Consider the following 27,119-nt stretch of genomic DNA (forward strand, 5'->3'; position numbering starts at 1 on the left):
CTGACTAACTATGTAACTATGTGTCAGTGGGAATAATAGTGACCCATCGTTGGTGACAGTGGGAATAATAGTGCCCCATTGTTTGTGTCAGTTTGAGGAATATTGCCCCATCATTGGTGTCAATGGGAGGAATGGTGCCCCATTGTTGATGTCAGTAGCAGGAATATTACCCCATTGTTGGTGTCAATGGGAGGAATAGTGGCTTGTATCAATGAAAGGAGAAGTACCCCAAGGGCTGGATAAAGGCAATCAAAAGGGCCGCAGTTTGGAGACCCCTGCTCTAAAACACGCTTATTCTTAAATGTTCTTAACACCTTCAGTCAGACTTGGAGTGGTTTTTGCTAAACTTTACATAAAAGCTGAATGGGTCATGGGTCAGTACAGGAGGTGAGCAGACAATGGTGGTGGTTACACATGGTGTGAAGAACATTTATGAGCATGTTTTAGAGGATTTTAGTTGCTGGTGGTGCAGCACATTCACGTGGACTGTTTCATAATATTTTTCCATATGTTTTCTTCATTTTATTTTTTCCGGTGGAATTATATAATGATCTTATCACACAATTGATGAATTCACATATATGTATTTTTCCGTAAATATTTGTATGCAGGTGTGACGCTGAATCACTATTGTTTTTGAATTTCTAGCACTTGTGAGTGAGTGGTACACTCTCAGATTTAGCAGCAGCATTCTATTTGTTTTATTATATTATATTGTTTTCATATTGGTGTGCGCAGGGGTTTTTACTTTTTTTTTCAGGACAAGCTTTTGGGGTGTTCCCTTCTTCAAGGTCCAAATAATATTGCTTGGACCCAGAAGAAGGGAACACCCTGAAGGCTCATACTGAAGGTTTAACTGTAAGTGCAAATAGATAAGTACATATATCTCCCTGAGGAAGTCGCAAGGAGTGACAAAACTAGTAGGAGGGACCTGAGAGGCTGACGAACATGGAACCAGGAATGGATATTGAGGGTGTAATGGATGGAGGGAGCACTGGCAGACGGGGCTGCAGAGCCGGCTAAAAGCTGATGCATTCATCCTAGCACATCCTTGGCACATGTAACATTCACAGGCCTGATTAGGTTGTTCCAAATGTGAGTGCATATTTATTGTATGACTTTTTTTTATACATTTGTATACATTTTAAAATGATAAAGCATTATTGCAAGATCTTATTTCTCTGCATGTGGTCAATGGGATTGGAGTTCACAGGCAGCATTAATGAGGCACAATAAAGAAGGTGATTGATGTGACCTGAGCACATGGGCAGTTTATAAGGAGGAGGAATATTGGAAGGAGCATTTCAGAGGATTGCACATTCTCAAAGGCACATTTACAAAGCCTATAAAGTGAGGGCACAACCGGTGGAGGCAGCACAAGGATTTTTAGAACATACACAGAGGTGGATGGTTCTGGAGAGATTGTTTAAAAAAAAAGTGATTCTACTATTCACAAAATGGACTGGCATGCTGTTTTCACCATTGTTTGATTTATACAAGGACACTGTGTGGAGAAATTATGCACATTGCACTTTATTGCAAATCATACTGTTTAATCCATATAAGGACACTGTGGAGAAACTTTGCACATTGCACTTTAATTTGTAATTGTCTATATCATTGCACTTTATATCCCTAGAGGATAGTCTTATGTTTAATTCAGCGTTGCACTTATTTTGATATATTTTGTTCATTCACATATTTAGGAACTGTGGGTAGTGTCGGCAGCTTTCCTGGATTAGCAAGTTTTACATGCACAAATACAGCTACTATCATCTCAAGCATTTTAAAACGAAAATAACAGCACCTGCACAGCAAAGCCTTATAAATGTCAGATACAAACATTGCCAATTTGTCTATTTATTTTTCTGCCCTTTGTTCCTCCTTTTATGTTTGTTGTTCTGTTAGAGTCTACACCAGTGTTTTTCAACATTTTTTTTCAGTTGCAACACCCTTTAAAAATTATGGACAATCTCGAGGCACCCAATTCTAAAATGTTAAAGAACAAAACTAATAGTTCTACAGATCACAGCAACATCCACACACGTAGGACACCCAATATTAGAGATCATTATTATTACAAAGCTAATATATCTTTGATACACTGATATTGACTAGTATTCTAGCTAATTTACACCACTTGTCATTTGTTAGTTCTTAAAAAGAATGAATCTTGGCAATGGCAGCTATGGGCAGCCTGTTTATGTAACACCCTGATGTTTAGGCAGGGTTGTTATTAAATTTAGTTTCCGGGCGATAGTTGCCTTGGCCAATTGTTAGAAGATCAATCGATTCCTCTCTAACTCTGCACCTTTTCTCTTCTGTCATTAGGTGGCATTGTAGCTGGTGACATTAAAATAAGGGCTTAGCCAGGTCAGATCATGAATGGATGGGGTGTCTCAGCCAATGGGCAGGGATTTTCTTTGGTCCCTTGGCCTGCTGGGAGGGCCTATTTATTTGGGTGGAGTCAGGTGATCGGGGGTTCTGTGCCACCTGAATGGCTGTCTAGGTGGACATATGTTATGTCACTCGGGCTGCTAGCCTGGAAGCCTGAGGCCTACTCTGGGACCCCTGGCCGCTAAGTTGCCTGAGGCCTATCCAGGAGCAGTAGAAGCAGTGTAGGGTTGGGACTTACGGCTTGTAGTCCAACCAGAAGTAGTGGTTCACCTGGTTGGGGAACCAGATATGGTAGGAGGAAAGAAGGGACGCTGTCGCCACTAAGGGGCCATCCACCTTGCTTTGCTCCCAGAGACCACTGTGAGTAACTGAAGCAAGTACCAGAGCAGTCTTTTCACCAGCCGGGGATGGTGAAGAAGTGGGGAAACTTCAGCAAGTACCAAGCCGGGGACTCAGCCAGCAGAGTTGTCACTTGCGGAGCATCATTGAGTGCCAAGCCAGGGACCTAGCAGGCCAGCAGGGGTGAAGCTTGAGGAGTATCTGGGATTACCAAGTTAGGGACCCAGCAGGGAAGCGGGGGGTGACGCTTGAGGAAGATACTGAGTAAGAGAAGTGGTAGAGCTCAGGGGATCCAGTGGCAAGTGGATCTGATAGTCTAGTGAAAGACTGGGAGCTCAGTTGAGTGAAGATCTACAGTAGGAGGCTGTAGAGGAAGTGAAGAAGTTCATTGCAACCTTTGTTAGAAACTGTTACAAGATTGTTGCCATAGGAAACAGCTGTCCTACCCATGCGGATGTGGTGTCTAACTCAATGCTTTTCCCTGTATGGCTGTCTGCCTATAGAAGTCTCAGAGTCTGCCAATTTGCATTACATCTACCTGAGGGTGTCCTGGCCCTAAACCCTCTCTCCCACAGTTCTGTTCCAGAGACAATAAATCTCTTTGTATTCAAGAAGTGTCTGGTGCCCATTAATTTATCTTGCACTACACCCACCATGCCTTGTGACCCACTCTACACAGAAGGATGTCAGCTGTCTCTAACCTTAGAGGTTATCATTAGACCTCTGGGGGCCCAGGACCTCACTGCATTTATATAACAGTTTGTTTAAAGCCCATCCTTAGGCAAAACTAGAGTAGCATAAGACACTTCATAGAACAGAGGGAAATTAGGAATCTACTCTAACTAGTGTGCCAGAAAGTAGGTCTCACTGGGGATTAAAGTGTGTGCACTAGAGAGTATGTGTTACTGGTGACATGGATATTAGGGATTGAAGTGTGTGCTGGAGAGCATGTGTTACTGGTGACATGGATATTGGAGAGTGAAGTGCATGTTTGCTGGAGTGCATGTGTGCCAGGGCTGAACTGGCCTACCGGGATACCAGGAGATTTCCCGGTATCTCTATCCTGCTGGCATGCAAGGTACCGTACCGAGCACCAACAACACACCTTCCCACAAACAGGGACTGCAGACTGGGAAATGGGGCACAGTGAGACTGCATTCACGGAACAGTAAAGCTGCATTTGATGGACCCAGTGAGACTGCATTGATGGACATTGATGGGCCCAGTGAGGCTGCAATGGTGGGCACGGTGAGGCTGCAATCTCTGAGGGAGTCTGGAAAGGAGTCAAAAGTGGGAGCGCTGCCGGGATGGGGGTCATGGGAGAAGTCAGACTTGTGTGGACTGTGGACAGGAGACTATAGGATAAAACCTGAGGCACCGAGCTGGAGACGACTGACTGAGTCCTGCACAGTGCACCTGAGAGGAGGTCAGTGACAGCACCGCTAGGTCAATCGGGGGGGAGGGGGGTCACTGATGTAAGGGTGAGTGAATAAGATAATGTAAGGGGACACTGATATAAAGGGTTTCTTCCTTATATTAGTAACCCACCCCCCCTTACCTTAGTGTATTCTTTCTGTGGAGGTGGCCCCCCCCACCCCACGTTCTGAGTTTCTGTGGTCCCCCTTGATGATTGACTACTTACCACTTTTAAAGTGGGAGTAAACCCAGTTTCAAAAAACATTTACATTCCTGGCATGCCGGAAATGCTAACTTTCACATTGGTTGTGCTCTCAACCAAACTTTCAAACCATCCAATGGCTGGTTTCATAACTGATCACATGTGCAGCATTATGGCAGTTGAAGAATCATTAGAGGCCAAGATGGCAGCTTCCTTGACAGAAAATGATAGAAGGATTTACTTCCACTTTAACTGGAATTTATATATATATATATATATATATATATATATATATATATATATATATATATATATATATATATATATAAAGCCCTATGTGATTTTATATCTATATATATAATACTCTCTCCATCAAATGTGCTTTAAAATGTATGGTTTTTCCTTTCATGAACAAGAAAATAATGACGTTATGCTGTTGGGCTGGTATAATAATGCTGTGGGGCTGGTATGAAATTTTTTCCAGGGCTGGTTTTTATTCCCAGTCTGGCCCTGATGTGTGCATAACATTATACATTCTGAGTGCAACACACTCTCGAACCCTGCATTCTGGGTGCAGCCTACTCCTGATCTTTGCATTCTGAGCACAACGCACTCCCCCATAGAGGCCACATAACGAGATGCCATTTTGGGAAGGCAACTACAACCTGTTATTGGCGGCCATTTTAGGAGATTCTGGTAGCAACCATTTTTAGCCAACAGCCATTTTGAAAAGGGGTAACTATAATTTATTCTGTGAACTGTTTTTCTAGATCAATAAGCCCATTGCTTTTTTTCTTTTGGGTAACCTAATTGCTCTCCCCCAATAACCATCCAATTTTTATTTTATATTTTTTTTCCATTTTTAATTATTCTTCTATTCTGTCTACAGGAAGAATCTAATTATTGAGTTTAATTCCATACAAAACCACTTAACCTCCAGAAGTCCCCCCCCCCCCCCCCTTCCTGACCAGCACATTTTTTTTGCAATACAGCACTGCGTTACTTTAAACTGACAATTGCACAGTCCTGCGACAATGTGCCAAAATACATTTTATGTCCCTTTTTTTTCCACAAATAGAGCTTTCTATTGGTGGTATTTGATCATCTCTGCAGTTTTTATTTTTTGCACTATAAACCAAAAAAGATTGATAACTTTTGAAAAAAAAAAAACATTATTTTTTACTTTCTATTATAACACATAGCCAATAAAAAATAAATGTGAAAAAAATTGAATTTCTTCATCAATTTAGGCCAATATGTATTCTGCTGCAAATTTTTGGTAAAAAAAATCCCAATAAGCGTATATTGATTGGTTTGCGCAAAAAATTATATTGTCTACCAACTATGGGATATTTGTATTTATTTATTTATTTTTTACTAGTAATGACGGCGATCAGCGACTTATAGCGGGACTGGGATATTGCAGTGGACAAAATGGACACTGACACTTTTTGGGGACCATTGACACGAATACAGTGATCGGTGCCAAAAAATATGCGCTTTCACTGTACTAATGACACTGGCTGGGAAGGGGTTAACATTAGGGGCCATAAAAGGGTTAACTGTGTGGATCCATGTCCCTGCTTTGCAAGAATGCAGGATCAATACCTTTCCTACTGACAGAATGGCAATCTGCCTTGTTTACATAGGCAGATCGCTGTTTTGCCTGTGTACTGTACAATTGGCGGGTGCAGTCGGACATCGAGTCTGCAGTACCTGCTGCTGGGCTCCTGCTGTGTGTGATCACAGTAGAGCAGGTGTGTGTGTGTGTGTGTGTGCCCCAGACCTGGAAGTGCCAAATCATGTGCTAGGTACATGATCTGGCACAGAGAGGCCATCCTGCCACAGTATATGTGTGGTCAAGAAGTGGTTAAAGGAATCTGCTTGATTTAAAAATTACTCAAATTAATTAATTATTCAGGCATTCCCTGACACAAACGCATAACACCTGTACTGCAGCTACATGTACACAAAAGCTCATCCTTATCAGTGACTCGGAATATACTGATGTTATCAGATGAGCAGGTCAGTCATGCAACCAGTTTTTAGTTGCAGTTGGCATTGGCAGTGTCATTTTTCCCTCTGTACAGATTCCCTTTAAATAATTCATATGTTTATACCGACCTACACATCATAGTCAACAGAGAGATAGTTATGACGGAAATGGGATCCAAGAGAGGGACAGATGTTAGCTATTAAGTGTCCCTAGACACTAAAAATACTTTACAGCCATGAAACTAATGAGCTGAAGGCTGAAATGATTCCATTTAATGATCCTGTCTTTTCTCCACAACAGGCAAGGGCTTGAACAAGAGACAGACTGATGTATTTGTATGAGAATAAACAGGAAATGGGGATATGTTCATCATCAAAAGCATCAGGAGCTGTCAGTAAAGGCAGAATAAAAGAAGAAAAATAGGTGAAGGGCATGCATGACTAGGCTAGCAGGGTAGTTTGGCCATTGGAGGGTTAATAGATTGTCAGGATTGGTACAACGTGTGGAGACAGGGATTGGTTAAAAGTAAGATAGGGAGGGGCAACGTAGGTGGGGAGGTGAAGTTGTAAAGTCGGAGGGGCATTTTGAGGCAACAGACAAAGAAGAAGTTTCCCACCCTCCTGACCCTGTGGATGGTGGACTTGTTGGGTGGTTGTAGCGGTATGGCGGTTGGGGTCCTTGGAGGCATCCAAAATGTCTGTATAATATCAGAGTAATGACCCGTCTATGGTATGGCATCCTATGGTTAATCCCAGTTAACAGTGGTTTAATGGGAATTTATGGAAATGGAGGTGTCAGTGGAAAATTTGGTATTGTCCTCGAGTCAGTGTTCTGTGGCTGAGGACCCTTAAGTGGTTCTGCAGATACAATTTTTGTGTTGGTTCAGTGGTGCCTCCAAGGATTGACAAATCTGTGGGAGTCATTATTGTTATTGTTCTATATTTCTGTTCTAAGGAATGTTTATATGTTGTTATGGTTAATAAATGTCCGGTACAGCCAAATTTTACTCCATAAGGTGTGTCAGTCGTATCATTTTAGTTATAGGTTGGAAGTGGGGCCAGAGGGCTATCGCGATATGCAGAACACATTTGGTACTACATCTGGTATGTCTTAGTCATTTTATCCAGGACTTATCATGGTACAGTGGAGCATAATCCATTCCAGGAGAATCCTCTTAATCCAAAGTACTCGTGTAACAAAGTCAATGGAAACGAAAATAATTTGTTCCGCATTGACTTCAATGGCATGCAATACCGCATGCGGCCAGAGGTAGGGGGCGCCGGAGAGCCTCGGAAATGGCTGGAAAGGCCCGAGGACACCTTGGCTGACCTCGGCAAACCTCTGAAAGACTCCGTTCCCGAGGTTTGCCGAGGTCAGCCGAGCTGTCCTCGGGCCTTTCTGTGCATTTACGAAAAGCATCGATCGGCACCGCTCGGCTCTGGCACCCCCCACCTCAGGCCAAATGCGGTATTGCACACGCTTTGACCTGAATCATGCTCGTTTTGCGAGACAAGACTCGCAAACTGAGTTACGATTTTTAAAAATACAGTGCTTGTATTGCGAAACGATCGTTACTCGCAATCCGAGGTTCCACTGTATACAGTTTGATGAGCAGAAGCAGCTCACATGCAATCCTTTTTACCTATTTTATTGAGAAGGGATTGTGATAACATGAAGTGCTCATTATTCCCTCCAAGCATAGTCCCTAAATGATGTAATTCTTATCCAAGCATCATCTCTAAACCTGAATATGAAATTGGGTGGTTGCAACGACCCAAATGTGATCATACTTGCAGTGGTGAGAGAAACGATCAACAAAGACATATGGATAAAAAGATAATACCTTGGCTGACACAACCTGTATGTGCAAATATTACACAAAGGTGGTGCACCTTCTCCACACATACATGCACCATCAATATGGTAAATAGGAGAAAAAAGAATAACACACACTAACCTGAACATCAAGATTGTTCTTTGATTACACATATGGTATACCAATGAATGTGGGACTAATAACCGAATGATTTATCACTTTTTACAAGGGTCCAATTTGTGTCATTAGTTGACCAAGATCCCTGAGTAAATGAACCTATCCTTGGGGGTTGATTTACTAAAGCCAAATAGACTGTGCACTTTGCAAACAAAAGTGCAGTTGCACTCTGCAAGTGCAGTTGCTCCAGAACTTAGTAAATAAGGAAAAGCTTTACTTTGCAGAGACTAGCCAATCACATGCAAGAAAAAAAAAAAAACATTTTTGCTTGCACAGGATGATGGAAGTCAGCAGAGCTTCTGCTCATTTAATAAACTCTGGAACAACTGCCCTTTGCAAAGTGAACAGTCTATTTGCCTTTAGTAAATAAACCCCATAGTGTACTCCCTCTAAGAGCCAATCATATTTAAAATAGGTTATACCGTATGGAAGTCTTTTGCTATGTAGCCTGCTTGGCCATTATGACCTTTTTCCTTACAGTGCTGCTTTAACCCCTTGGCATCGGCTCCCGCCAGCCCTATAAGGGGTTTGGACTGTCGGGGGGGGGGGGGGCTCATGGCCAGAGCACTTTTTGCGATTCGGCACTGCATTGTTTTAACTGACAATAGCGCGGACGTGCAATGTTGTACCCAAACAAAATTGATGTCCTTTTTTTACCACAAATAGAGCTTTCTTTTGGTGGTACTTCATCACCTCTGCAGTTTTTATTTTTTGCGCTACAAACCAAAAAAAAAAGCTCCAATTTTGAAAAAAACTAATTTTTTACTTTTTGCTATAATAAATATCCCCCAAAAAAATATATAAAAAATATATTTTTTTCCTCAATTTAGGCCGATACGTATTCTTCTACATAGTTTTGGTAAAAAAATAAAATCACAATAAGCGATTATTGATTGGTTTGTGCAAAAGTTATAGTGTTTACAAAATAGAGGATAGTTTTATGGCATTTTTATTAATCATTTTTTTTTCTTTTTTTAAATGGCAGTGATCAGCAATTTTTATCATGACTGTGACATTATGGCAGACATATCGGACATTTTTGACACATTTTTGGGACCATTGCCATTTATGCAGCTATCAGTGCTATACAAATGCACTGATTCCTGTGTAAATGATACTGGCAGTGAAGGGGTTAACCACTAGGTGGCAGTGTAGGGGTTAAGTGTGTCCTGGGTTGGGTTTATAACTGTGGGGGGGTATGGGCTAGCAGTGACCCGACACTGATCACTGCTCCTGATGACAGGGAGCAGATGATCAGGGGCATGGCTGTGTGTGACACGTCACTGATCTCTGCTGCGATCACAGGGAGCAGAGATCAATGACACTCTCACTAGGCAGAACGGGGAGATTCTTATTTACATTAGCATCTCCCCGTTCTTCCTCCCCGTGAGGCGATCGCGGGTATCCCCGTGGCGATCGAGTACGACTCACGGAGCTTGCCACGTGCCCGCTGGCCGCCTCTTATAGGGCAACGTACAGGTATGTGATTCTGCCTACTCTGCCCTTCTGCTGACGTATATTGTCGTGAGGCAGTCGGCAAGCGGTTAAAAAGCACTTACAGTAAACAAACTGCATTTACTTGGTAATAGGCACATGATATCGGACACATCAATGTCATTTACTACAATTCACTACTCAGATACATCACAAGCAAATGTTCAGTGCATTGTATAATTGCATTTACAATTTGTTTTTTCTTTTGTTTTTTACAATCTTATTGCGGGCTGTTATTTTTCCAGGCTATAAAAATATAAGGCAAGCCCCCAAACATACTTTTGTAATGATGCAAGGGAAAAAAAACAACGTTTGAAGTATTTATGGAAAATTTAATTTCCATAGACTGGCAGACAAGTTCCCAAAGAACAAAGGATGGAAAGCTGTGTGTGTATATATATATAAATAAATGTATTAAAACATTGACGGTGTCAGTAGGGCAGTGTCAGTAATCTTTTTAATTTAATTTATTTTTATTTATTTATTTATTTATTTTTAATTATTTTTATTGAATTATCAGTTACAAGGTAAGGTATAACAGTTACATCTATATGTACGGAGGCAGCCTCTTTAGCAAACTTATACATCTATATATATGCACAGAAATGCAAGTGTCACAAGAGTAATACATAACAGCATATTCATTTACTTAACATGGCATTAAACCACAGGTCACGTAGGTTGTTCATTTTGTGGTGTTTAGCTTCCTGTAATGTTAGCTATGGCATATCTTTGAGGTGGTAGCTTTAACCATTTGCTTACTGGGCACTTAAACCCCCCTCCTGCTCAGACCAATTTTCACCTTTCATCGCTGACACACTTTGAATGACAATTGCGCGTTCACACAACACTGTACCCAAATTACATTTTTAGCCTTTTTTTCACACAAATAGAGCTTTTGTTTGGTGGTATTTAATCACTGCTGGGATTTTTATTTTTTGCTAAACAAACAAAAAAGCTGGAAAATTTTGAAAAAAATTAATCATATTTCCTAGTTTGTTATAAAATTTTGCAAACAGGTCATTTTTCTCCTTCATTGATATGCGCTGATGAGGCGGCACTGGTGGGCACTGATAGGCTGCACTGATAGGCATAGTTAAGGCAGCACTGATGGGGACAGATAAGGTGGTACTGATGGGTACAGATAAGGCGACACTGATGGCCACTGATAAGATGGCACTGATGGGCCCATATGGGTGGCACGGATGGGTGGCACTGATGGGCACTGATAGGTACCACTGATAGATGGCACTGATGGGCACTTATAGGTGGCACTGATGGGCACTGGTAGGTGACACTGATGGACACTGATAAGTGGCACTGATGTGAAGTACTGTTGATGAGGCACTGATTGTGGGCACTGAAAGGTGGCACTGTGGGCACTGATGGGTGGCACTGTGGGCAATGGTAGGCGGCACTGTTGTGTACTATTGGTGGCAATGACAGGTGGCACAGGTGGGCACTGAGGAGCTAGCAGCAGCTCTCTGTGATCGGGATTGATGTCCCTCTCATGGCCGCTGGTGATCGGCTTTTTTTTTTTTCCTCATGCTGTCAGAGCAAGGAGAAAAAATAGCCTATTACCGGCTCTGTTTACATCACATGATCAGCTGTCATTGGCTGACAGCTGATCACGTGGTAAGGAGTCGGGATCGACCCCTTACTCCGATCTGTGATCCAGTGAGCCTCGTAGACACAGAGCGCGCCCTGTGCGTCCTGCAGGGGGCGCGCAGGCTGCTCAGACATGGGAGGACATCAATAGACATACTCCCGGCCAAAGCAGGTCAACGCTGTAGCCATCATTCGGCTATAGCAGGGATCTGAACAGGTTAAGTAACTGCAGAATCTCCATTTCTTCCATTCTTTTTAGAGACTATCTGGAACTGCTCTGTGTGTTAAAGCCTATAAAAGTCAAAGTATGGACTTCGGAATACGAATTTCCAGTCCAGGGGATTATTTAAGGAAGGGAAGGGGTTTCAGCAGATGGGTAGGGGTATTTTGGAAGAATGAAGGGGATGGGTAATCTCTTGGTGATAGCTACTAGGAAAAAAAAAAAAGGCGGAGGGGAGTCAGGGTTCTTCCTCACCCGCGTGCCGCATCTTTGAGGTTATTCTTAGTCTTGAGTTGTTTATATTCGCCTGTTGTGATGAAATGTGGCCAACACGACCATATTTTTCCAAATTTTGAGGGGGTGTCCCTCGCTTGGTGAATGAGTTCCTCCATGTCTACAGTTTTTTTTATTTAAATTATTTTTTGCAATTGTTATTTTTAGGAGCCCCCTTGGAGGGCTTGGTTGAATGATAGACCCCTGATGTCTCACTTTTGAGACAGAGAAAGGGACTAAGGACAGCGATGCCCCACAGTCCCTTTCTCTGCAGTGTTCCTGTTCATTCACAAACTGAAGCATAGTAATCACAGTGTACTATGCTTCTGTTATGAATAAACACAGTGTGTGATAAGTACCGATCACTGATCTGTGTTCATCTTGAAACATCCCTCTGTGTGCCCACTGGCTTCCATCCTTTCCTGGGAGAGAAAAGGAGGTAAGCCAGCAGGGCTGCGGCAAGGGGGGGGGGGGGGGTTACAGCAGGGGGAATCTGCACTGCATGGGGTTATTAGGGTGTGCATGCCTATGTGCTTAACCCTTTTGCCGCTGGAGCTGTGTTTTTTTTTTTTGTATAAGGTTTCAAAATCATTTAGGCCTGTAGAGTGCTTAGAAAGGGAGCTTGGCTCCCGAAATGCGTCAGTATTTGGTGTTGAGGGTAATGCACTAGACATTTGTGCCCTCCTTTTTATCTTTTTAGTGATTTGGAGTTTCCCCACAGAAGGAAAGCAGAATCACTAGAGATGTTAACAAGCATCGGAGTGCGTGCCAAGAGTTAATTAACTTTGGGGGCCTGAGGATTCGTTAAAACCCCTGAAACATATATGTTTTGAAAGCCCCTGGATATAGGGCTATAGTGCTAGTTCCAATTTTTTTTAATGTTACACAACATTAGCACTAACATTTATTTTATGGCACACAAACACAAAATATATCTATTTTTTTTGGGTAAATATAAAAGATGAGGCTGCGCTGAGTAAATAGATACCCAACATGTCAAGCCTTAAAATAGTGTGTGCTAGACATATGCAGAACAAAAAAAAAATTGTTTATTTTCGATTTGTTATTTACATAAATGTGTTTAGTTAAATTTGTTTAACATATTTAATTCATTTTGGGAATTAGTTTCCTTTATTTGTATTCAAAACGATTTGAATCATTTTCAGATCAATTTACAATAGTTTTTATTTTCAAAATGTTTTAGAATCCGAACACTTATCAAATTCGAATAGTTTTCCAATTTCCAAAGAGAATAAAATAGAATAGAAAATAAAGGAATAGAAAAGAATATAACAGAAAATAAAAGAATAAAATATAAAAGAGCAAAATAGAATAGAAAATATAAGAGCAGAATAGAATGGAATAGAATATAAACAAATAGAACAGAATAAAGAAAGAAAGAATATAATAAAATAGAAAGAATATAAACATCTTCTGAAATTAGAATACAAAATAATAGAATAGAAAATACAATTAAAAAAACCCCAATAGAATAGAATAGAAATTCGAATTTGAATAGAATAGAAAAGGATTAAAATAGAAACTAACAGAATAGTAAAGAAAAAACAACAGAACATAATAAAATAGAAAGAATATAACCATCTTGCTATTCTAATCTATTCTTTTCTATTCTATTATTTTATTTTCTATTCAAATTTATTCTTTTCGAAATTCAAATTTCGGAAGATGGTTATATTCTTTCTATGGTATTCTATTGTTTTTTTCTATACTATTCTCTTATTTTCTAGTCTAATCTATTTTTTTCTACTTTATTCAAATTCAAATTGATCCTATTTGAATTTTGGGAAATGGTTATATTCTATTGTATTGTTTTTTAATTCTATTCGTTTCTATTCTATTTTAGTCTATTCTATTCTTTTATTATTCTGTTTTACTCTATTATATTTTATTCTTTAATTTTCAGTTATATTCTTTTCTATTCAATTTTTTTTATATTCTATTCCTTTATTTTCTATTATATTTTATTCTCTTTGAAAATTAGAAAACTATTCAAATTCAAAAACTTTTCGAATTTGAATTTGAAAACGATTTGAATTTGAATACTATTCTAATTCCAAAACTATTCAAAATTGATTCAAAATTTATTTGAATCAATTCGAATTTTGTCCAAATTTTTTTATTTTTGATTAGTTTGAATTTGGTACTATTGTAATTCGGAAATTCGTATACATCCAGATTTCCAAAAAATGAAAATTCGCCCAAATTTCAATTCAGAACTAAACTAACTGCACATGTCTAGTGCGTGCCTGTGAAATGAGGACAAACTTCGGTACCCTACATTTTTCACACCATATCTGGTGTGAAACGCGTCAGTAGCTGTGCAGTTAGTCTGTATTGCCCTGTGATCCTTTGATACATTTTTTAATAAAGGTGAACTTTTTTGGTGTGCGGCTATCCAGCCTTCTATTTTTCCATTCTGTGCGCATTTCCCGCACCACAGGTGAATGTGCTAACCTTGTGATATGCATGTGGGTGGAAATGTTTTGTTGGCACCCCAAACATAGATCGTAAACACAGCGTGTTTGTGCCCACCAAATTGCACAGTATCATCAGCGCGTTTTGAAAAAGTACTGATTGGACTACCTTTTCCATTGTCCAGTGTGTTTTACAGCCCATTCAAACGAATGGGCTGTAAAACCGGACCGCACAGGAATGTACACGTTTGAACACCTACTAAAAAAAGGAGCATTTTATAGAAAGAAGGGCACAGAGAAGAGAAAGCTTTCTTCCATAAAAGGCACAGATGGCGGCTAAAGTATTTCAAAGGAAACCTTTGTGTAAAAACGAAGAGCTTTCATTAAAAGCAGATAAAGTAGGCGGATGTTTCATCTCGTGTTTCATTCTTTTAAACAGCCTTGGTTTGCTGGGTTCTCAGTTCTCCTCCCTCCAACAAGTCTACGAAACGATAGAAACTTCTGAAAATCTACCCATCAGATAAATCTATGTATACCGGAGGTTATTGTAAGATTGTTATCCTGTTTTCTGCAGAGATCTTTTAGCATTTGTGCAGTAGTCTTAAGGTCTATCTGAAGCCCAAAGAAAACTGGGAAGGATTTAAACCCATGTTCTTGTTAGCTGTGCCAGATGATTCATCTTTATTTACTGCAGCCTTTCTCAACCTTTTCAACACAGAGGAACCCTTGAAATAGTTCTCTGGTCTCAGGTAAACCTCTGCTAAAAAGTAGAAATCTACACCTCATGATACATTAGTGTGATGGTCAGTGGGAAGAAGGGTCCTTACACTTGTGGTCATTGGGAAGAATTACCTCCTTACAGAGAGCTAAAAAGATCAATGGTGTCAGTGGGAACTTATCTGAGAGGCAGAAATTGCCCAATGTTGAAGGAACCCCTAACAACCTCTGGAGGAACCCTGGTTGAGAATCACTGATTTACTGTCTTGGTGCGTCTACAGTATTTAGACATAGAGAATAAAGCCGGCCATACATGGATCGAAATTCAGCCAGTTCAGGCACCAGCATAATTTTGATCCATGGATGGGCACCCTGGTAGTACACCAGTCAATCTATTGGTCAACTTGTATACAACCAACCTGTCGGGTAGTTCCCCGAACCATAAGTGCAGTATTCCCCACCAGAAGAACACAATAGGGGTGAGGTCAGGAATGGGAATATAAAGTAGCTCTTCCCATGGGTTGTGTGCCAAGTTTCATTTGTACTATGGACCTTCAATAAAGCAATTCTAAATACAGCACAAAAAAAAGAATATATATATACACACACACATACACATCAGGGCCATCTTTAAAGCAGGGCAAAAGGGGCAGCTGCCCTGGGCCCTGTCATTGTTGTGGGGCCCAAAGCCGCTGCCTCATACTTGACAACTATTCCAGTATAAATTCCCTTGTCCTTTGAAGTATTAGTCCTGTGCTGTGTCCTGATATCTCAGTGTGAAGTGCTGCTACTAATGCTGCCCAGCTCTGCCCTATTGTTGCGTACAGATGACTCACCTGCAGACTCTGTGTTTACATGTAAATACCGGCATTTCATATGTAAATAGCAGTGGCATTCATAAGTAAATAGATGCGGCCGGCGGTATTGATATGTAAATAAAGGCAGCATTCATATGTAGCTCATGCCCCCCTGCAGTGAGGAGGTGATGTGCTGTAACCTCTAGAAACCAATCAGTGAGCAGTAATACTGTACAGTAATCTCTAGCAACCAATTAAGCAGAAATCATTTGCTGTAACCTCTAGCAACTAATCAGTGAACCGTAATGTGTGTTGTAACCTCTAGCAACCAGTCAGTAAGCAGTAATGATATTCTGTAACCTCTGGCAACCAATGGCAATTGCTGCCTGATCTGATACAGTAAACTGATTTTAAGTCTAGCTGCTATTTATTGCATGTCTCAGAGCAGGTGGAGAGTGAAATTACATTGGGGGGGGGGGGGGGCCCAAGAAAATCTTTGCCCATGGTCCAATCAATATTAAAGACGGCCCTGATACACATACATAAACACATACTGGGGTACATGTGTGTGAATAAAAGTAGGAAATCAGTCTCTATATATACACCAGGCACTTTATTAGGTACACCTTGCTAGTACCAAGTTAGACCCCTTTTGCCTTCACAAGTGCTTTAATTCTTCATGCCATCGATTCAACAAGGAGTTGGGAACATTCCTCAGATATTTTGGTCCATAGTGACATGATAACATCACGCAGTTGCTGCAGATTTGTTGGCTGCATATCCACGATGCAAATCTCCTGTTCCACCACATCCCAAAGGGTCTCTATTGGATTGAGATCTGGTGACTGAGGAGATCATTGGAGTACGGCGATCTCATTGTCATGTTCAAGAAACCAGTGGTGAGATGATTTGAGCTTTGTGACATGGTGCATTATCCTGCTGGAAGGAGCCACCAGAAGATGGGTACACTGTAGTCATAAAGGGATGGACATGGTCAGCAACAATAGTCAGGTAGGCCGTGGCGTTTAAACGATGCTCAATTAGTACTAAGGGGCCCAAAGTGTGCCAAGAAAATATCCCCCATACCCTTACAACACCAACACCAGCCTGAACCATACAAGGCAGGATGGATCCATGCTTTCATGTTGTTTACCCTACTATCCAAATGTCGCAGCTGAAATTGAGGCTCATCAGACCAGGCAACGTTTTTTCCAATCTTTTATTGTCCAATTTTGGTGAGCCTGTGTGAATTGTAGCCTCAGTTTCCTGTTCTTAGCTGACAGGAGTAGCACCTGTGTGGTCTTCTGCTTCTGTAGCCCATCTGCTTCAAGGTTCGATGTGTTGTGCATTCAGAAATGGTATTCTGCATACCGTGGTTGTAGCGAGTGGTTATGTGAGTTACTGCTGCTTTTCTATCCTCTTGAACCAGTTTGCCCATTCTCCCCTGACCTCTGACATCAAACAAGACATTTTCATCCACACAACTGCCGCTTACTGGATATTTTCTCTTTTTCAGACAATTCTCTGTAAACCCGAGAGATGGTTGTGGGTGGAAATCCCAGTAGATCAGCAGTTTTTAAAACGCTCAGACCAGCCCGCCTGGCACCAACAGCCATGCCACATTAACGGTCACTTAAATCCCCTTTCTTTGCCATTCTGATGCTCAGTTTGAACTTCAGCAAGTTGTGTTCACCATGTCTAGATGCCTAAATGCATAGAGTTGCTGCCATCTGATTGATTGATTAGCAAGCAATTGAACAGATGTACCTAATAAAGTGGCCGGTGAGTGTATTTGTTGAGGGTATACAGAAGTCCACATGCCAGGAATTTTTCAAGGTTTAATGTGTGGCTTCAGTAATCAGTGAGTTTATATCTAGGGATCTTTTTCTTTTGTCTTTCAGATTAACTTTAACTGGTATATATTTATGGATGAGTTTTCTGGGTATTCCTATCCCTGTCTATGGCTTCATGCCTATTCCCAGCAGAGCCCCTTCATCTAAAGAGAGCTGCACTATGGAGAAGAAAATACAGATATTTATATCTTACCCTTGAAAATATACATTTAAGAACTAGTTCAAAGGCAACTAAAATAACCCACATCGCTTGGTAGAACTCCTACAACATAGTGTGCAGACATGATGCATATCAGACAACACATTTGGGCTGGTTTCTGAAGAATATATCAGGCCTGGAACACAAAAATAAAGCAAAATATAACATACTAACCTTCTGATAAGAAGCGTTTTATGGCGATGAGGACGTAGAGGATTTGGATGTGCCTGAGCATGGCGTAATCCGGATTCTTTGCAGGGTGACTCAGTTTATTTCTGCAAACCAAATAAAGTTTTCACAAAATACTCCATCTTCTGTATTTCCGTAAACAATTGCAGATAGAAACATTGCAGAATATGTACTAAATATGCGTTGGTTCTATTTTTTTTCAGTAAACGAGCCTGCTCTAGTCTAGACTTACTTGTGCTTTGTGTAGAGTGTAATCTATATGGGAGGAGGAAAGTCTCATGTCACTAAAGAAAATTTTAACCACTTGTTTGCCCAGGCAAATGTCGCTTTTTTTTTGTTTTCCACAAGCTGGAGTGGATTTGTACTTTGAACCAAATGGAACAGATTAGGAACACAAAAAGCTAGGTTCCCATCTGTGCAAGTGATTGCCGCCACGGGACCGCATCCATTTCTGAAGCTGCAACCTCTCGCCCAGAAAAAATGCAGGAGATGTGTGCGGGTGCCATGAATCCTTATGGCATGCCTGCACTGGGAACTGCACTGCGCTTGCACTTCCCGTGCGGGATCCAATTTGGAAAGTGACCCAGGGACCTTTCCCCTGCGTTTCAGGAGGCATGGAAGCCCATTCAAATGGATGGGCTGCTGTGCCTCTGCAAATTGTGGCTTACAGAGCCTAAAGCCTCGTACACACGATCGGATTTTCTGCGAAGCCTCAGACTTTTATCCTAAGGGGCGTTGGCCAGGAGCTTGTCTTGCATTTGTAGCGGCCATAACCCTCGATAGGGCAGCCTTGACTTTTGGGCTTACCGGTTACCTCCGATTGGCTTGTTGTTCTACGTCTAGGGGTTCCCAGGGTTGGTACCCAACAACTTTGGATGCTGACACCATAAAAGTCCTTTAGAAAGGTTTTTATTTGCAGGGGTAATATCCAACAAACACAGTCTTGTATGGGAACAGAGGGCAATGGTGAATAAACTCAGGCACCTTGAACTGCTAATCACCAGAAAGTCTCTAATACAACCCAGAGTGTAGCCACTCGCAGCTGGGTGCTTCAAGGCTTAACAAATCTCTAGCCAGAGATTATGGCAGTCAGCACTTTGATCCAGAATTTACAAAGTCTTTGACCTTGAATAAAGCTTTCAACAGAAAATTAACAGGGACCCTTTCCTCAGTACCTGGAGCGTTCTCTGTCTGCTCGGCAGTACTGGAAAAGTGTGGATCTGTTAGTGTCTTGGGGCTAGTCAAACTGACCATGTTGAGGGGCGGCACACGCTCCAGTGACCGGGACCCCTCGCGGGGCTACCCCGGTCCAGCTCCAGGAACAGCCAGCTATGGCCTCATGAACGAACCTTGAACACGTGACTTCAACATCTTAAGTACCCTTCCCCAGACTCGTCAGCGGGGCCAGGCGCACTCACTGATTGGCTCCGGGGAACGCTGATACCTAAAACGTCCAACCAGGCCTGGTTCTGGGCCTGTCATGTGCACCTAACTGTACACATGACCAGGCAGAACTCTAACACAGCCCAGTCAAACTGAAGCCAATGTTAAACCTACACAATTAGCCCTCAGAACCCCTTTACTGTTCTGAGGAAAAAAAATAAAAAATTTATACATGGCAGACAACTTGTCCAAAGTGACGCCGCTACACATCCCCCCAGTCATTTAGTCAATGTCCCCGTCATCTAGGCAACAACCAGGGCAAAAATCCTATCCTATTTTAAAAAAAAAAAAACCCCGATGCGGTGCCTGAGTTTTTTTTTCAAATGGGTGTTGGGAAAGGGAAGGAAAAGGAAACACATTTAAAGCATTTAACATTTTCACAACAACACATTCAAATGCTGTACATGTACTACCCAGCTAGACTGACTAACCCACCCAATCTCCGATGAGCTTGACAGTCGATCTTGGTGCATCCTGAAAGAGAAAAACACAACATACAAAAAGCAATACTGTACACTATACATCTTGTTTTAAAGAGTGAAATTCCACTGCTGCTTCAATGGAATTTGGAAATGAAAAGGCACATAAAATCCTTTTTTTTTCTAGCATTTTCTAACGACTATAAAAAGATTTTGCTATTTCTGTTCCTTTCCTGCCGACTCCCGCCACCTAGTGGTCAGAGCCGCTGTAACTACAAGTCTTTTTTAGAAATCAGAACGCTGTGGGCTAAGAGCCTGTAAAACTTGACACATAGTTTCCTGCAGCAACCACCTGCCATCTACCCCACAGTTCTTGTAACTTGCAGAAAAACTATTGCAAACTGAAGACACAAAGAAGTTATTTTTTCGAAAATTCAAAGACTTGACTCCAGGAACAGTTCACCAATAAAACCGTGGATCGGGCAAGACTAGGTATTTTCCTTGTGCATCTACAGTAGTGATAAAGTATATAGCACTTTCTTTATCCGGTCTACATATCACAACTTTGTCACAATAGATATGCCGACCATAGCTCCAATACAATAGACATCCCTGGAATCGGTCATAAAGCTCCGGTGAAAAGGCCTGTTTTCGGAGCGGCTTTGGCACTTTCAAGTAGCTCCAAACATCGTCCTCGCATCAAGCCTCACGGCTCTCTTCAATAACAGTCATAATGTCTCTTGGAACATAGGGAAGCTCCAACCCGTACTCGTTAGCCACTCTCTTATGGAGAAGCCTTTTTGACCTTGCAAGTCTCGGTAATGCACAGGCACTTCCTTCACCAGGCGGTATGCAGGAGTTTGGGGACCGCTGCACCAATGTGGCAGAATCCCTTTTCAATGTGGGCAAATTCACGGGTTTAGGAAAAGTCACATTTACCGTGGTGGGATTTTCCGCACTCGACGTTCCATCTCCTGAGGTTAGATCCAGCCAATCTGAAACGTATGCACAAGTGGCGGCTACATCATCCCCTAAATAGTTAGTCAAGGATGTATTCATGGTCAGACTCTTTTCCGAAGCAACCCTCTTCCGCCGATTGGATCCAGCCGGACTTGGTGGCGGAACTTTGCGTTGCCTCCGGGAAGACTTTGTATGCCTCACTTTCTCTAGTAAAGGCATAGTGATCTCCGTAGTGGTGGTGGAAACAGTGTCCATCTGCTCCAAAGTGGTCTCCTCAGCAGTCTCAGTAACAGACGTAGCAGCATCTCCCTCTGGGATGTCAGCAACGACAGGTGTCACTGCGGTGGAAGGCTTTTTCGAAGGGGCGAAAATGGCCGTCTCCTCGGTTATCAGGCCCCTGGCCCAGTCCATGCGATAAGCCCCTGGTGGCACGACTGACTGCTCCACTTTGAAAGCATACCCTCCACACTTCCTGCACCTGGAAAACGGCTGAGGGTTGGTGACCAGACCATCACACTTCTCGCACAACATACCCAGGCCTTCTATGTCTCCAGTAGTGTAGAGTATGAACCGCCCCTGCGGCAGTAAGCGAATGCCGTGTCTGTGAACACGGAACCCGGTGGCTGTACTCCTGCGGGACCCCTTCCAAGAGGCGTCCTGGCACAGGCTGCATACCCGGAACATGGTACATTCTGAAAACTTTTTCCTCCAGGCTCTGAGAAAAAGTATGGATCCGTCTCTCCTCCTTCACGTGGTGCCTCGTGCGGAGAAAAGATCAGCACAGACTCCTCCCACTGGGCGCTGGCTCCTGTGTAATTTCATGGGCTTTTAATACAGGCTCCTTCCACGCTTATGCACCTCAGTTAAAGTCTCTCCAAAATGGCACTGATTTTTATGGCACAGTTCAAAATACTTCACCCTCTGTTCCAAGGCCCTGCGAGGTAACTGTAAATCCCGGACTACGAACCCCCACGTGTAGTGGCCATAAGCCTCGATAGGGCAGCCTTGACTTTTGGGCTTACTGGTTACCTCTGCTTGGCTTGTTTTTCCATGTCTAGGGGTTCCCAGGGTTAGTACCCAACAACTTTGGACGCGGACACCATAAAAGTCCTTTAGAAAGGTTTTTATTTGCAGGGGTAACATCCAACAAACACAGTCTCGTATGGGAACAGAGGGCAATGGTGAATAAACTCAGGCGCCTTGAACTGCTAATCACCAGAAAGTCTCTAATACAAACCAGAGAGTAGCCATTCGCAGCTGGGGGCTTCAAGGCTGAACAAATCTCTAGCCAGAGATTATGGCAGTCAGCACTTTGATCCAGAATTTCATGGATCCGTTAGTGTCCTTGACAACGCAGCAACCAGGCACTTCTTAGGATGCCAGCTTGTTGGCCCTCCTCTGAAGAGTCATCCCCAGATCGCTTAAATGGCCTGCGGTGCCCCTCCAAGTTGAGAGCACACCCGGACGCCTTGAATCCTCCTTCAGTTACTGCGCCTCGGACCAGCCGGTTCTGAGACTTGGAACAGATGGATCCTTACCCCAGACCATGCGGGTCTAATGGGGCTAGTCAAACCAACCATGTTGTGGGGCGGCACGCGCTCCCGTGACCCCTCGCAGGGCTACCCCGGTCCAGCTCCAGGAACAAGCAGCTATGGCCTCACAAACGAACCTCGAACACGTGACTTCAACATCTTATGTACCCTTCCCCAGACTCCTCAGTGGGGCCAGACGCACCCACTGATTGTCTCCGGGGAACGCTGATACCTAAAATGTCCAACCAGGCCTGGTTCTGGGCCTGTCATGTGCACCTAACTGTACACATGACCAGGCAGAACTCTAATGCCTCGTACACATGATCAAACAATCCGGTGGAAAAGTCTGGCAAACTCAAGTCCGCAGGACAATCTGCCCATGTGTAGCCTCCTGCGGACTTTTTTTACCCAAAAGTCCGGCGGACTAAGAAAGTATTTTTGCACTCCAATCTGTCCGCCGGACTTGTTTTTTGGCGGACAGTATGGCTGTGTGTGTGCCAGTCCGCTTTACTTTTGAAATGAGCAGACTTTTCCAGTGTGGAGAAAAGTCCGCTCATTTTGAGCGCGTCTCCAGGTAGCCGAGGCCAGCGAAGGAGGGGTCGCTGGCCCCGTCACCTGGTATGGACTTAAAGGGAAATCCCTGCGCCGAAAAATCGGCGTGGGGGTCCCCCCCTAGGTCCATATCAGACTCTTATCCGAGCACGCTACCCGGCAGGCCAGGAAAGGGGGTGGGGACGAGCGACCCCTGAGCCGTACCAGGCCACGTGCCCTCAACATGGGGGGGTGCTTTGGGGAAGGGGGTCCGCACCTTGTCCCCATGTTGATGATGTCAAGGGCCTCTTCCCGACAACCCTGGCGGTTGGATGTCGGGGTCTGCGGGCGGGGGGCTTATCGGAATCTGGGAGCCCCCTTTAATAAGGGGGCCCCAGATACCGGCCCCCCACCCTATGTGAATGAGTATGGGGTACAATGTACCCCTACCCATTCACCTGTAAAAAAAAGTTAAAAAAAACACAACACACAAGGGTTAAAATTGTTTATTGCACAGCTCCGGTGGTCTTCTTCCATCTTCGGGGGTCTTCTCGCCGGACTCCTCCGCTATCTTCTGCTCTTTTGCTAGCTCTTTCACTAGCGGTGGAGCCCGGCTTTCTTCTTCGCCACCGCCCTCTTCTTCCGACTTCGGGGTTTTTGTCCCCCTCTTCAGGGGTCTTGTCCCCCTCTATGGTTCTTCTTGCCGGGTCTTCTGTCGCCGCTGTCGCCATTTTCTGTTCTTCTCTTCAGATGTTGCCTCGTTGGTGTCTCCGCTCACAATGAAAGGGGCGCGGCGTGCGGCGACTTATATAGGGACATCACCGGATGATGTCCCCACCCATTATGATGTCACAGTCCCAGCATCCTCTGGGACTGTGACATCATAATGGGCGGGGACATCATCCGGTGATGTCCCTATATAAGTCGCCGCGCGCCGCATCCCTGCCATTGTGAGCGGAGGCAGCGACGAGGCAACATCTGAAGAGATCAACAGAAGAACAGAAGACGGCGACATCAGCGACAGAAGACCGGGCCACCGCTTGTAAAAGAGCCAGAAGAAGGCGCGGTGGCCCGGCAAGAAGAACCGAAGAGGGGGACAAGACCCCAGAAGAGGGGGACAAGACTCCCGAAGTCGTAAGAAGAGGGCGGCGGCGAAGAAGAAAGCCAGGCTCCTCCGCTAGTAAAAGAGCTAGCAGAAGATAGCGGAGGAGTCCGGTGAGAAGACCCCCGAAGACGGACAGAAGACCCCCGGAGCTGTGCAATTAACTATTTTAACCCTTGTTTGTTGTGTTTTATTTTTTTTCACAGGTGAGTGGGTAGGGGTACATTGTACCCCATACTCATTCACATAGGATGGGGGGCCGGTATCCGGGGGCCCCCTTATTAAAGCGGGCTCCCGGATTCCGATAAGCCCCCCGCCCACAGACCCCGACAACCAGCCAGGGTTGTCGGGAAGAGGCCCTTGTCCTCATCGACATGGGGACAAGGTGCTTTGGGGTGGGCAAGGCACCCCCCCATGTTGAGGGCACATGGCCTGGTACAGCTCAGGGGGGGGGGTGCTCGCTTGTTCCCACCCCCTTTCCTGGCCGGCCGGGTAGCGTGCTCGGATAAGGGTCTCTGATGTGGACCTAGGGGGGATCCCCACGCCGATTTTTCGTCGTAGGGATTCCCCTTTAAGTCCATACCAGGTGATGGGGCCAGCGACGCCTCCTTCGCTGGCCCCGGGTACCTGGAGACGCACTCAAAATGAGCGGACTTTCCTCCGCGTGTGTGGGCGAGCCCGTTCATTTCAAAAGTACGGCAGATAGTCCGGCAGACTTAGTATGCCGTATTAGTTCGCTGAAAAAGTGCCGTGTGTGGGCAGGTAGCTCTTTCGGAAAGTCCGGCGGACAATCCGGCGGGAAGTCCGCCACACTAAGTCCGCTGGATAGTCGGCTACGTGTGTACGCGGCATAACACAGCCCAGTCAAACTGATGTCAAAGTTAAACCTACACAGTCAGCCCTCAGAATCTCTTTACTGCTCTGAGGAAAAAAAAAAATTTTGTACATGGCAGACACCTTGTCCAAAGTGTCGCCACTACACATACCAACGGCAAGGAATTGCCAGCCAACAAACACAAACGTTGTGATGTACTATGTGGTTTTTCAGCTCTTTAGCGCCACCCTTTGGGCTCCTTCTGCTAATTTTGTATTAGTAGAAGTTTTCTGAGTGTTGATTCGCGCTTTTCATTTTGCGCTTTTCAGTTTGTTTCTGAACACTGCCCATCAATGTTCATCAACCAGACATGTTGTGGAATCGGAGGAGATAACGTGTTATTTATTATTGGCCTTGGAGTTATTGCTTTGACCCAAGTCCAGTCCAGGAACAAGAGGAGGAGGATTTCTTGGACCAAAAATTGGTTGATTTATTAATTGTGACAAATTATGTCATATGCCTTTGCTGTGGGAGCTCCAGGAGAATAATCCAGATGATTTTTGGAATTATCTCCGGATGATGGACCCTCTGCTTTCACCAACTCTTGAAACGCATACGCACACACACTTCCTGGTAGACAGAACGACGCTGTGATTCACCCATCACCTTGGCTGGCTGTCACCTCTAAACACCACACAAGATATCCACCATCCACCCCACTCTGTTGCCCTCAATATCTGTCCAGAAAGGCAAAACATCAGGATTGCAAAGGTAGGATGAGGTTGATATATGCACTTGGTTACAGTGTAGGCGTGTGGGGTCGATGGAAGCTTATCAACCCCAGCCCACAACATATGGTAGACTTCGATGGGAGCTTATTTACATACAATAAACATCACATGTAGAGTGTTATGCGCTTGTAACCCACCCATCATATTAGAAGCGAAGAGTGAATCTTTACTAACTCACTGGGCAGGGCTGGCTTATGCAGACGGGTGTGTCCCACTCTCGTGGGCGTCGTCTGGTGTATGGGCACTGTAAAGGATTAGCATCAAATGTAGATCTTGAAGGACTCCACCACTCCCTGGTTCTTCTTTTTAAGGGCTTTGTTTGCCCATTTTTATTAAAAGAAAGTCCAACAAACAGGGATAGGTTTCCCTCGCAGGGGTTTCAGCATTCCTTTTAATCAACAAAACTACATTCAGCCTAGTTGGCTCTCACTTGCAGCACTGCAGCTCTGGCCTTACCCTCCAGGCCCTTGTCTGTCTCATATAGACTGTCTCACCGACCATCTTGGTGCACACAGCTAACATCCTCTTGCTGCACTGGCTCCCCGTGGAGCCTTCTTGACTCCTGGTACTCAGACTTCCTGTCTGCTGGGGTGGAGCCCAGAACCATGGTCAAGTTATTGCTAAAAACCCAGCACACACCTGACCAATCAGTATGCTGGCTGTTCTCAAAATCAGGACCCAGGACTAGGGAATTCATCCCACCTGGATCTCTCAGAAATCCCTGAGCTCCAGGTCCCAAAGTAGACTTTACAAAACACTGAGGAATCTGAAAGGCCAGTTTCCTCTTCATGATACATGTTCCCTGGAGCCCCTCCCGTCTGGTTGAGAATTGTGGGTCACATCCGCCTTCCAGACCCTAGCAGGGCAACGCTCTGCCGCAGCGCGTGGACATATATAGAGGCACCTGCAAGGGACAATACTGTCTATGTAGGCTCTGAGGAAAAGGGTGTGCCCTTGAAACGCGTCAGACATTTAGGACATCATCTGATCCCTATAACATCTGATCCGAATTGCCAATGCTCAGAGATGCTGTTATATTATTTGACAAAGCCTGAATTGCTCATTTGTTTGTGAGTATAAACATTGTTTTTATGCTTGGAATTAAAAACTTGCCTTTGGTAATGCACAAGGTCGGTGCACCCTCCTTTTTTCCCTTTTTTCTTCTCATTATATGAATACCCATTATTCTGAGGAGGGCTGCAAGACTATAAGCATTGCTTGAATGTAAAGAGTTGGTCGCACCACGTAATAGAGACTATACATCAAAGCGTAGGAGAATTTTTTCTGTTTCACCAACTCTTGGCATTGTTGACCCCCTATATTAAGAAGCAGGACACATGCATGAGGCTTTTATTTTATTTTTTGGTTGAATAATAATGATTTGATTTGGTATATTTTC

At 43.7% G+C, this 27,119-nt stretch overlaps 1 protein-coding gene across 3 annotated transcripts in view; it reads right to left on the reverse strand.

Annotated features, from left to right (window-relative positions):
• LOC143942893 (SLAM family member 9-like) overlaps positions 1-18,575 on the reverse strand; it is a 110,996-nt gene extending 92,421 nt beyond the window's left edge. Inside the window, exon 1 of one of the 3 annotated variants that reach the window (XM_077464304.1) lies at positions 18,114-18,575. Coding sequence is in view for 2 of the 3 variants with exons in the window: in XM_077464303.1 (XP_077320429.1) it covers positions 18,114-18,174 (61 nt within the window). In the remaining variant the exon portion in view is untranslated. The remainder of the gene's footprint in view (positions 1-18,113) is intronic. The other 2 variants (XM_077464303.1, XM_077464302.1) reach the window with 2 other exon arrangements.
• Between the last annotated feature and the right edge of the window lie 8,544 nt (positions 18,576-27,119).

The sequence above is a fragment of the Lithobates pipiens genome, unplaced genomic scaffold, assembly GCF_037356315.1.
Source record: "Lithobates pipiens isolate NorthernLeopardFrog02 unplaced genomic scaffold, aLitPip1_a1.2 Scaffold_30, whole genome shotgun sequence".
Lineage (NCBI taxonomy): Eukaryota > Metazoa > Chordata > Amphibia > Anura > Ranidae > Lithobates > Lithobates pipiens.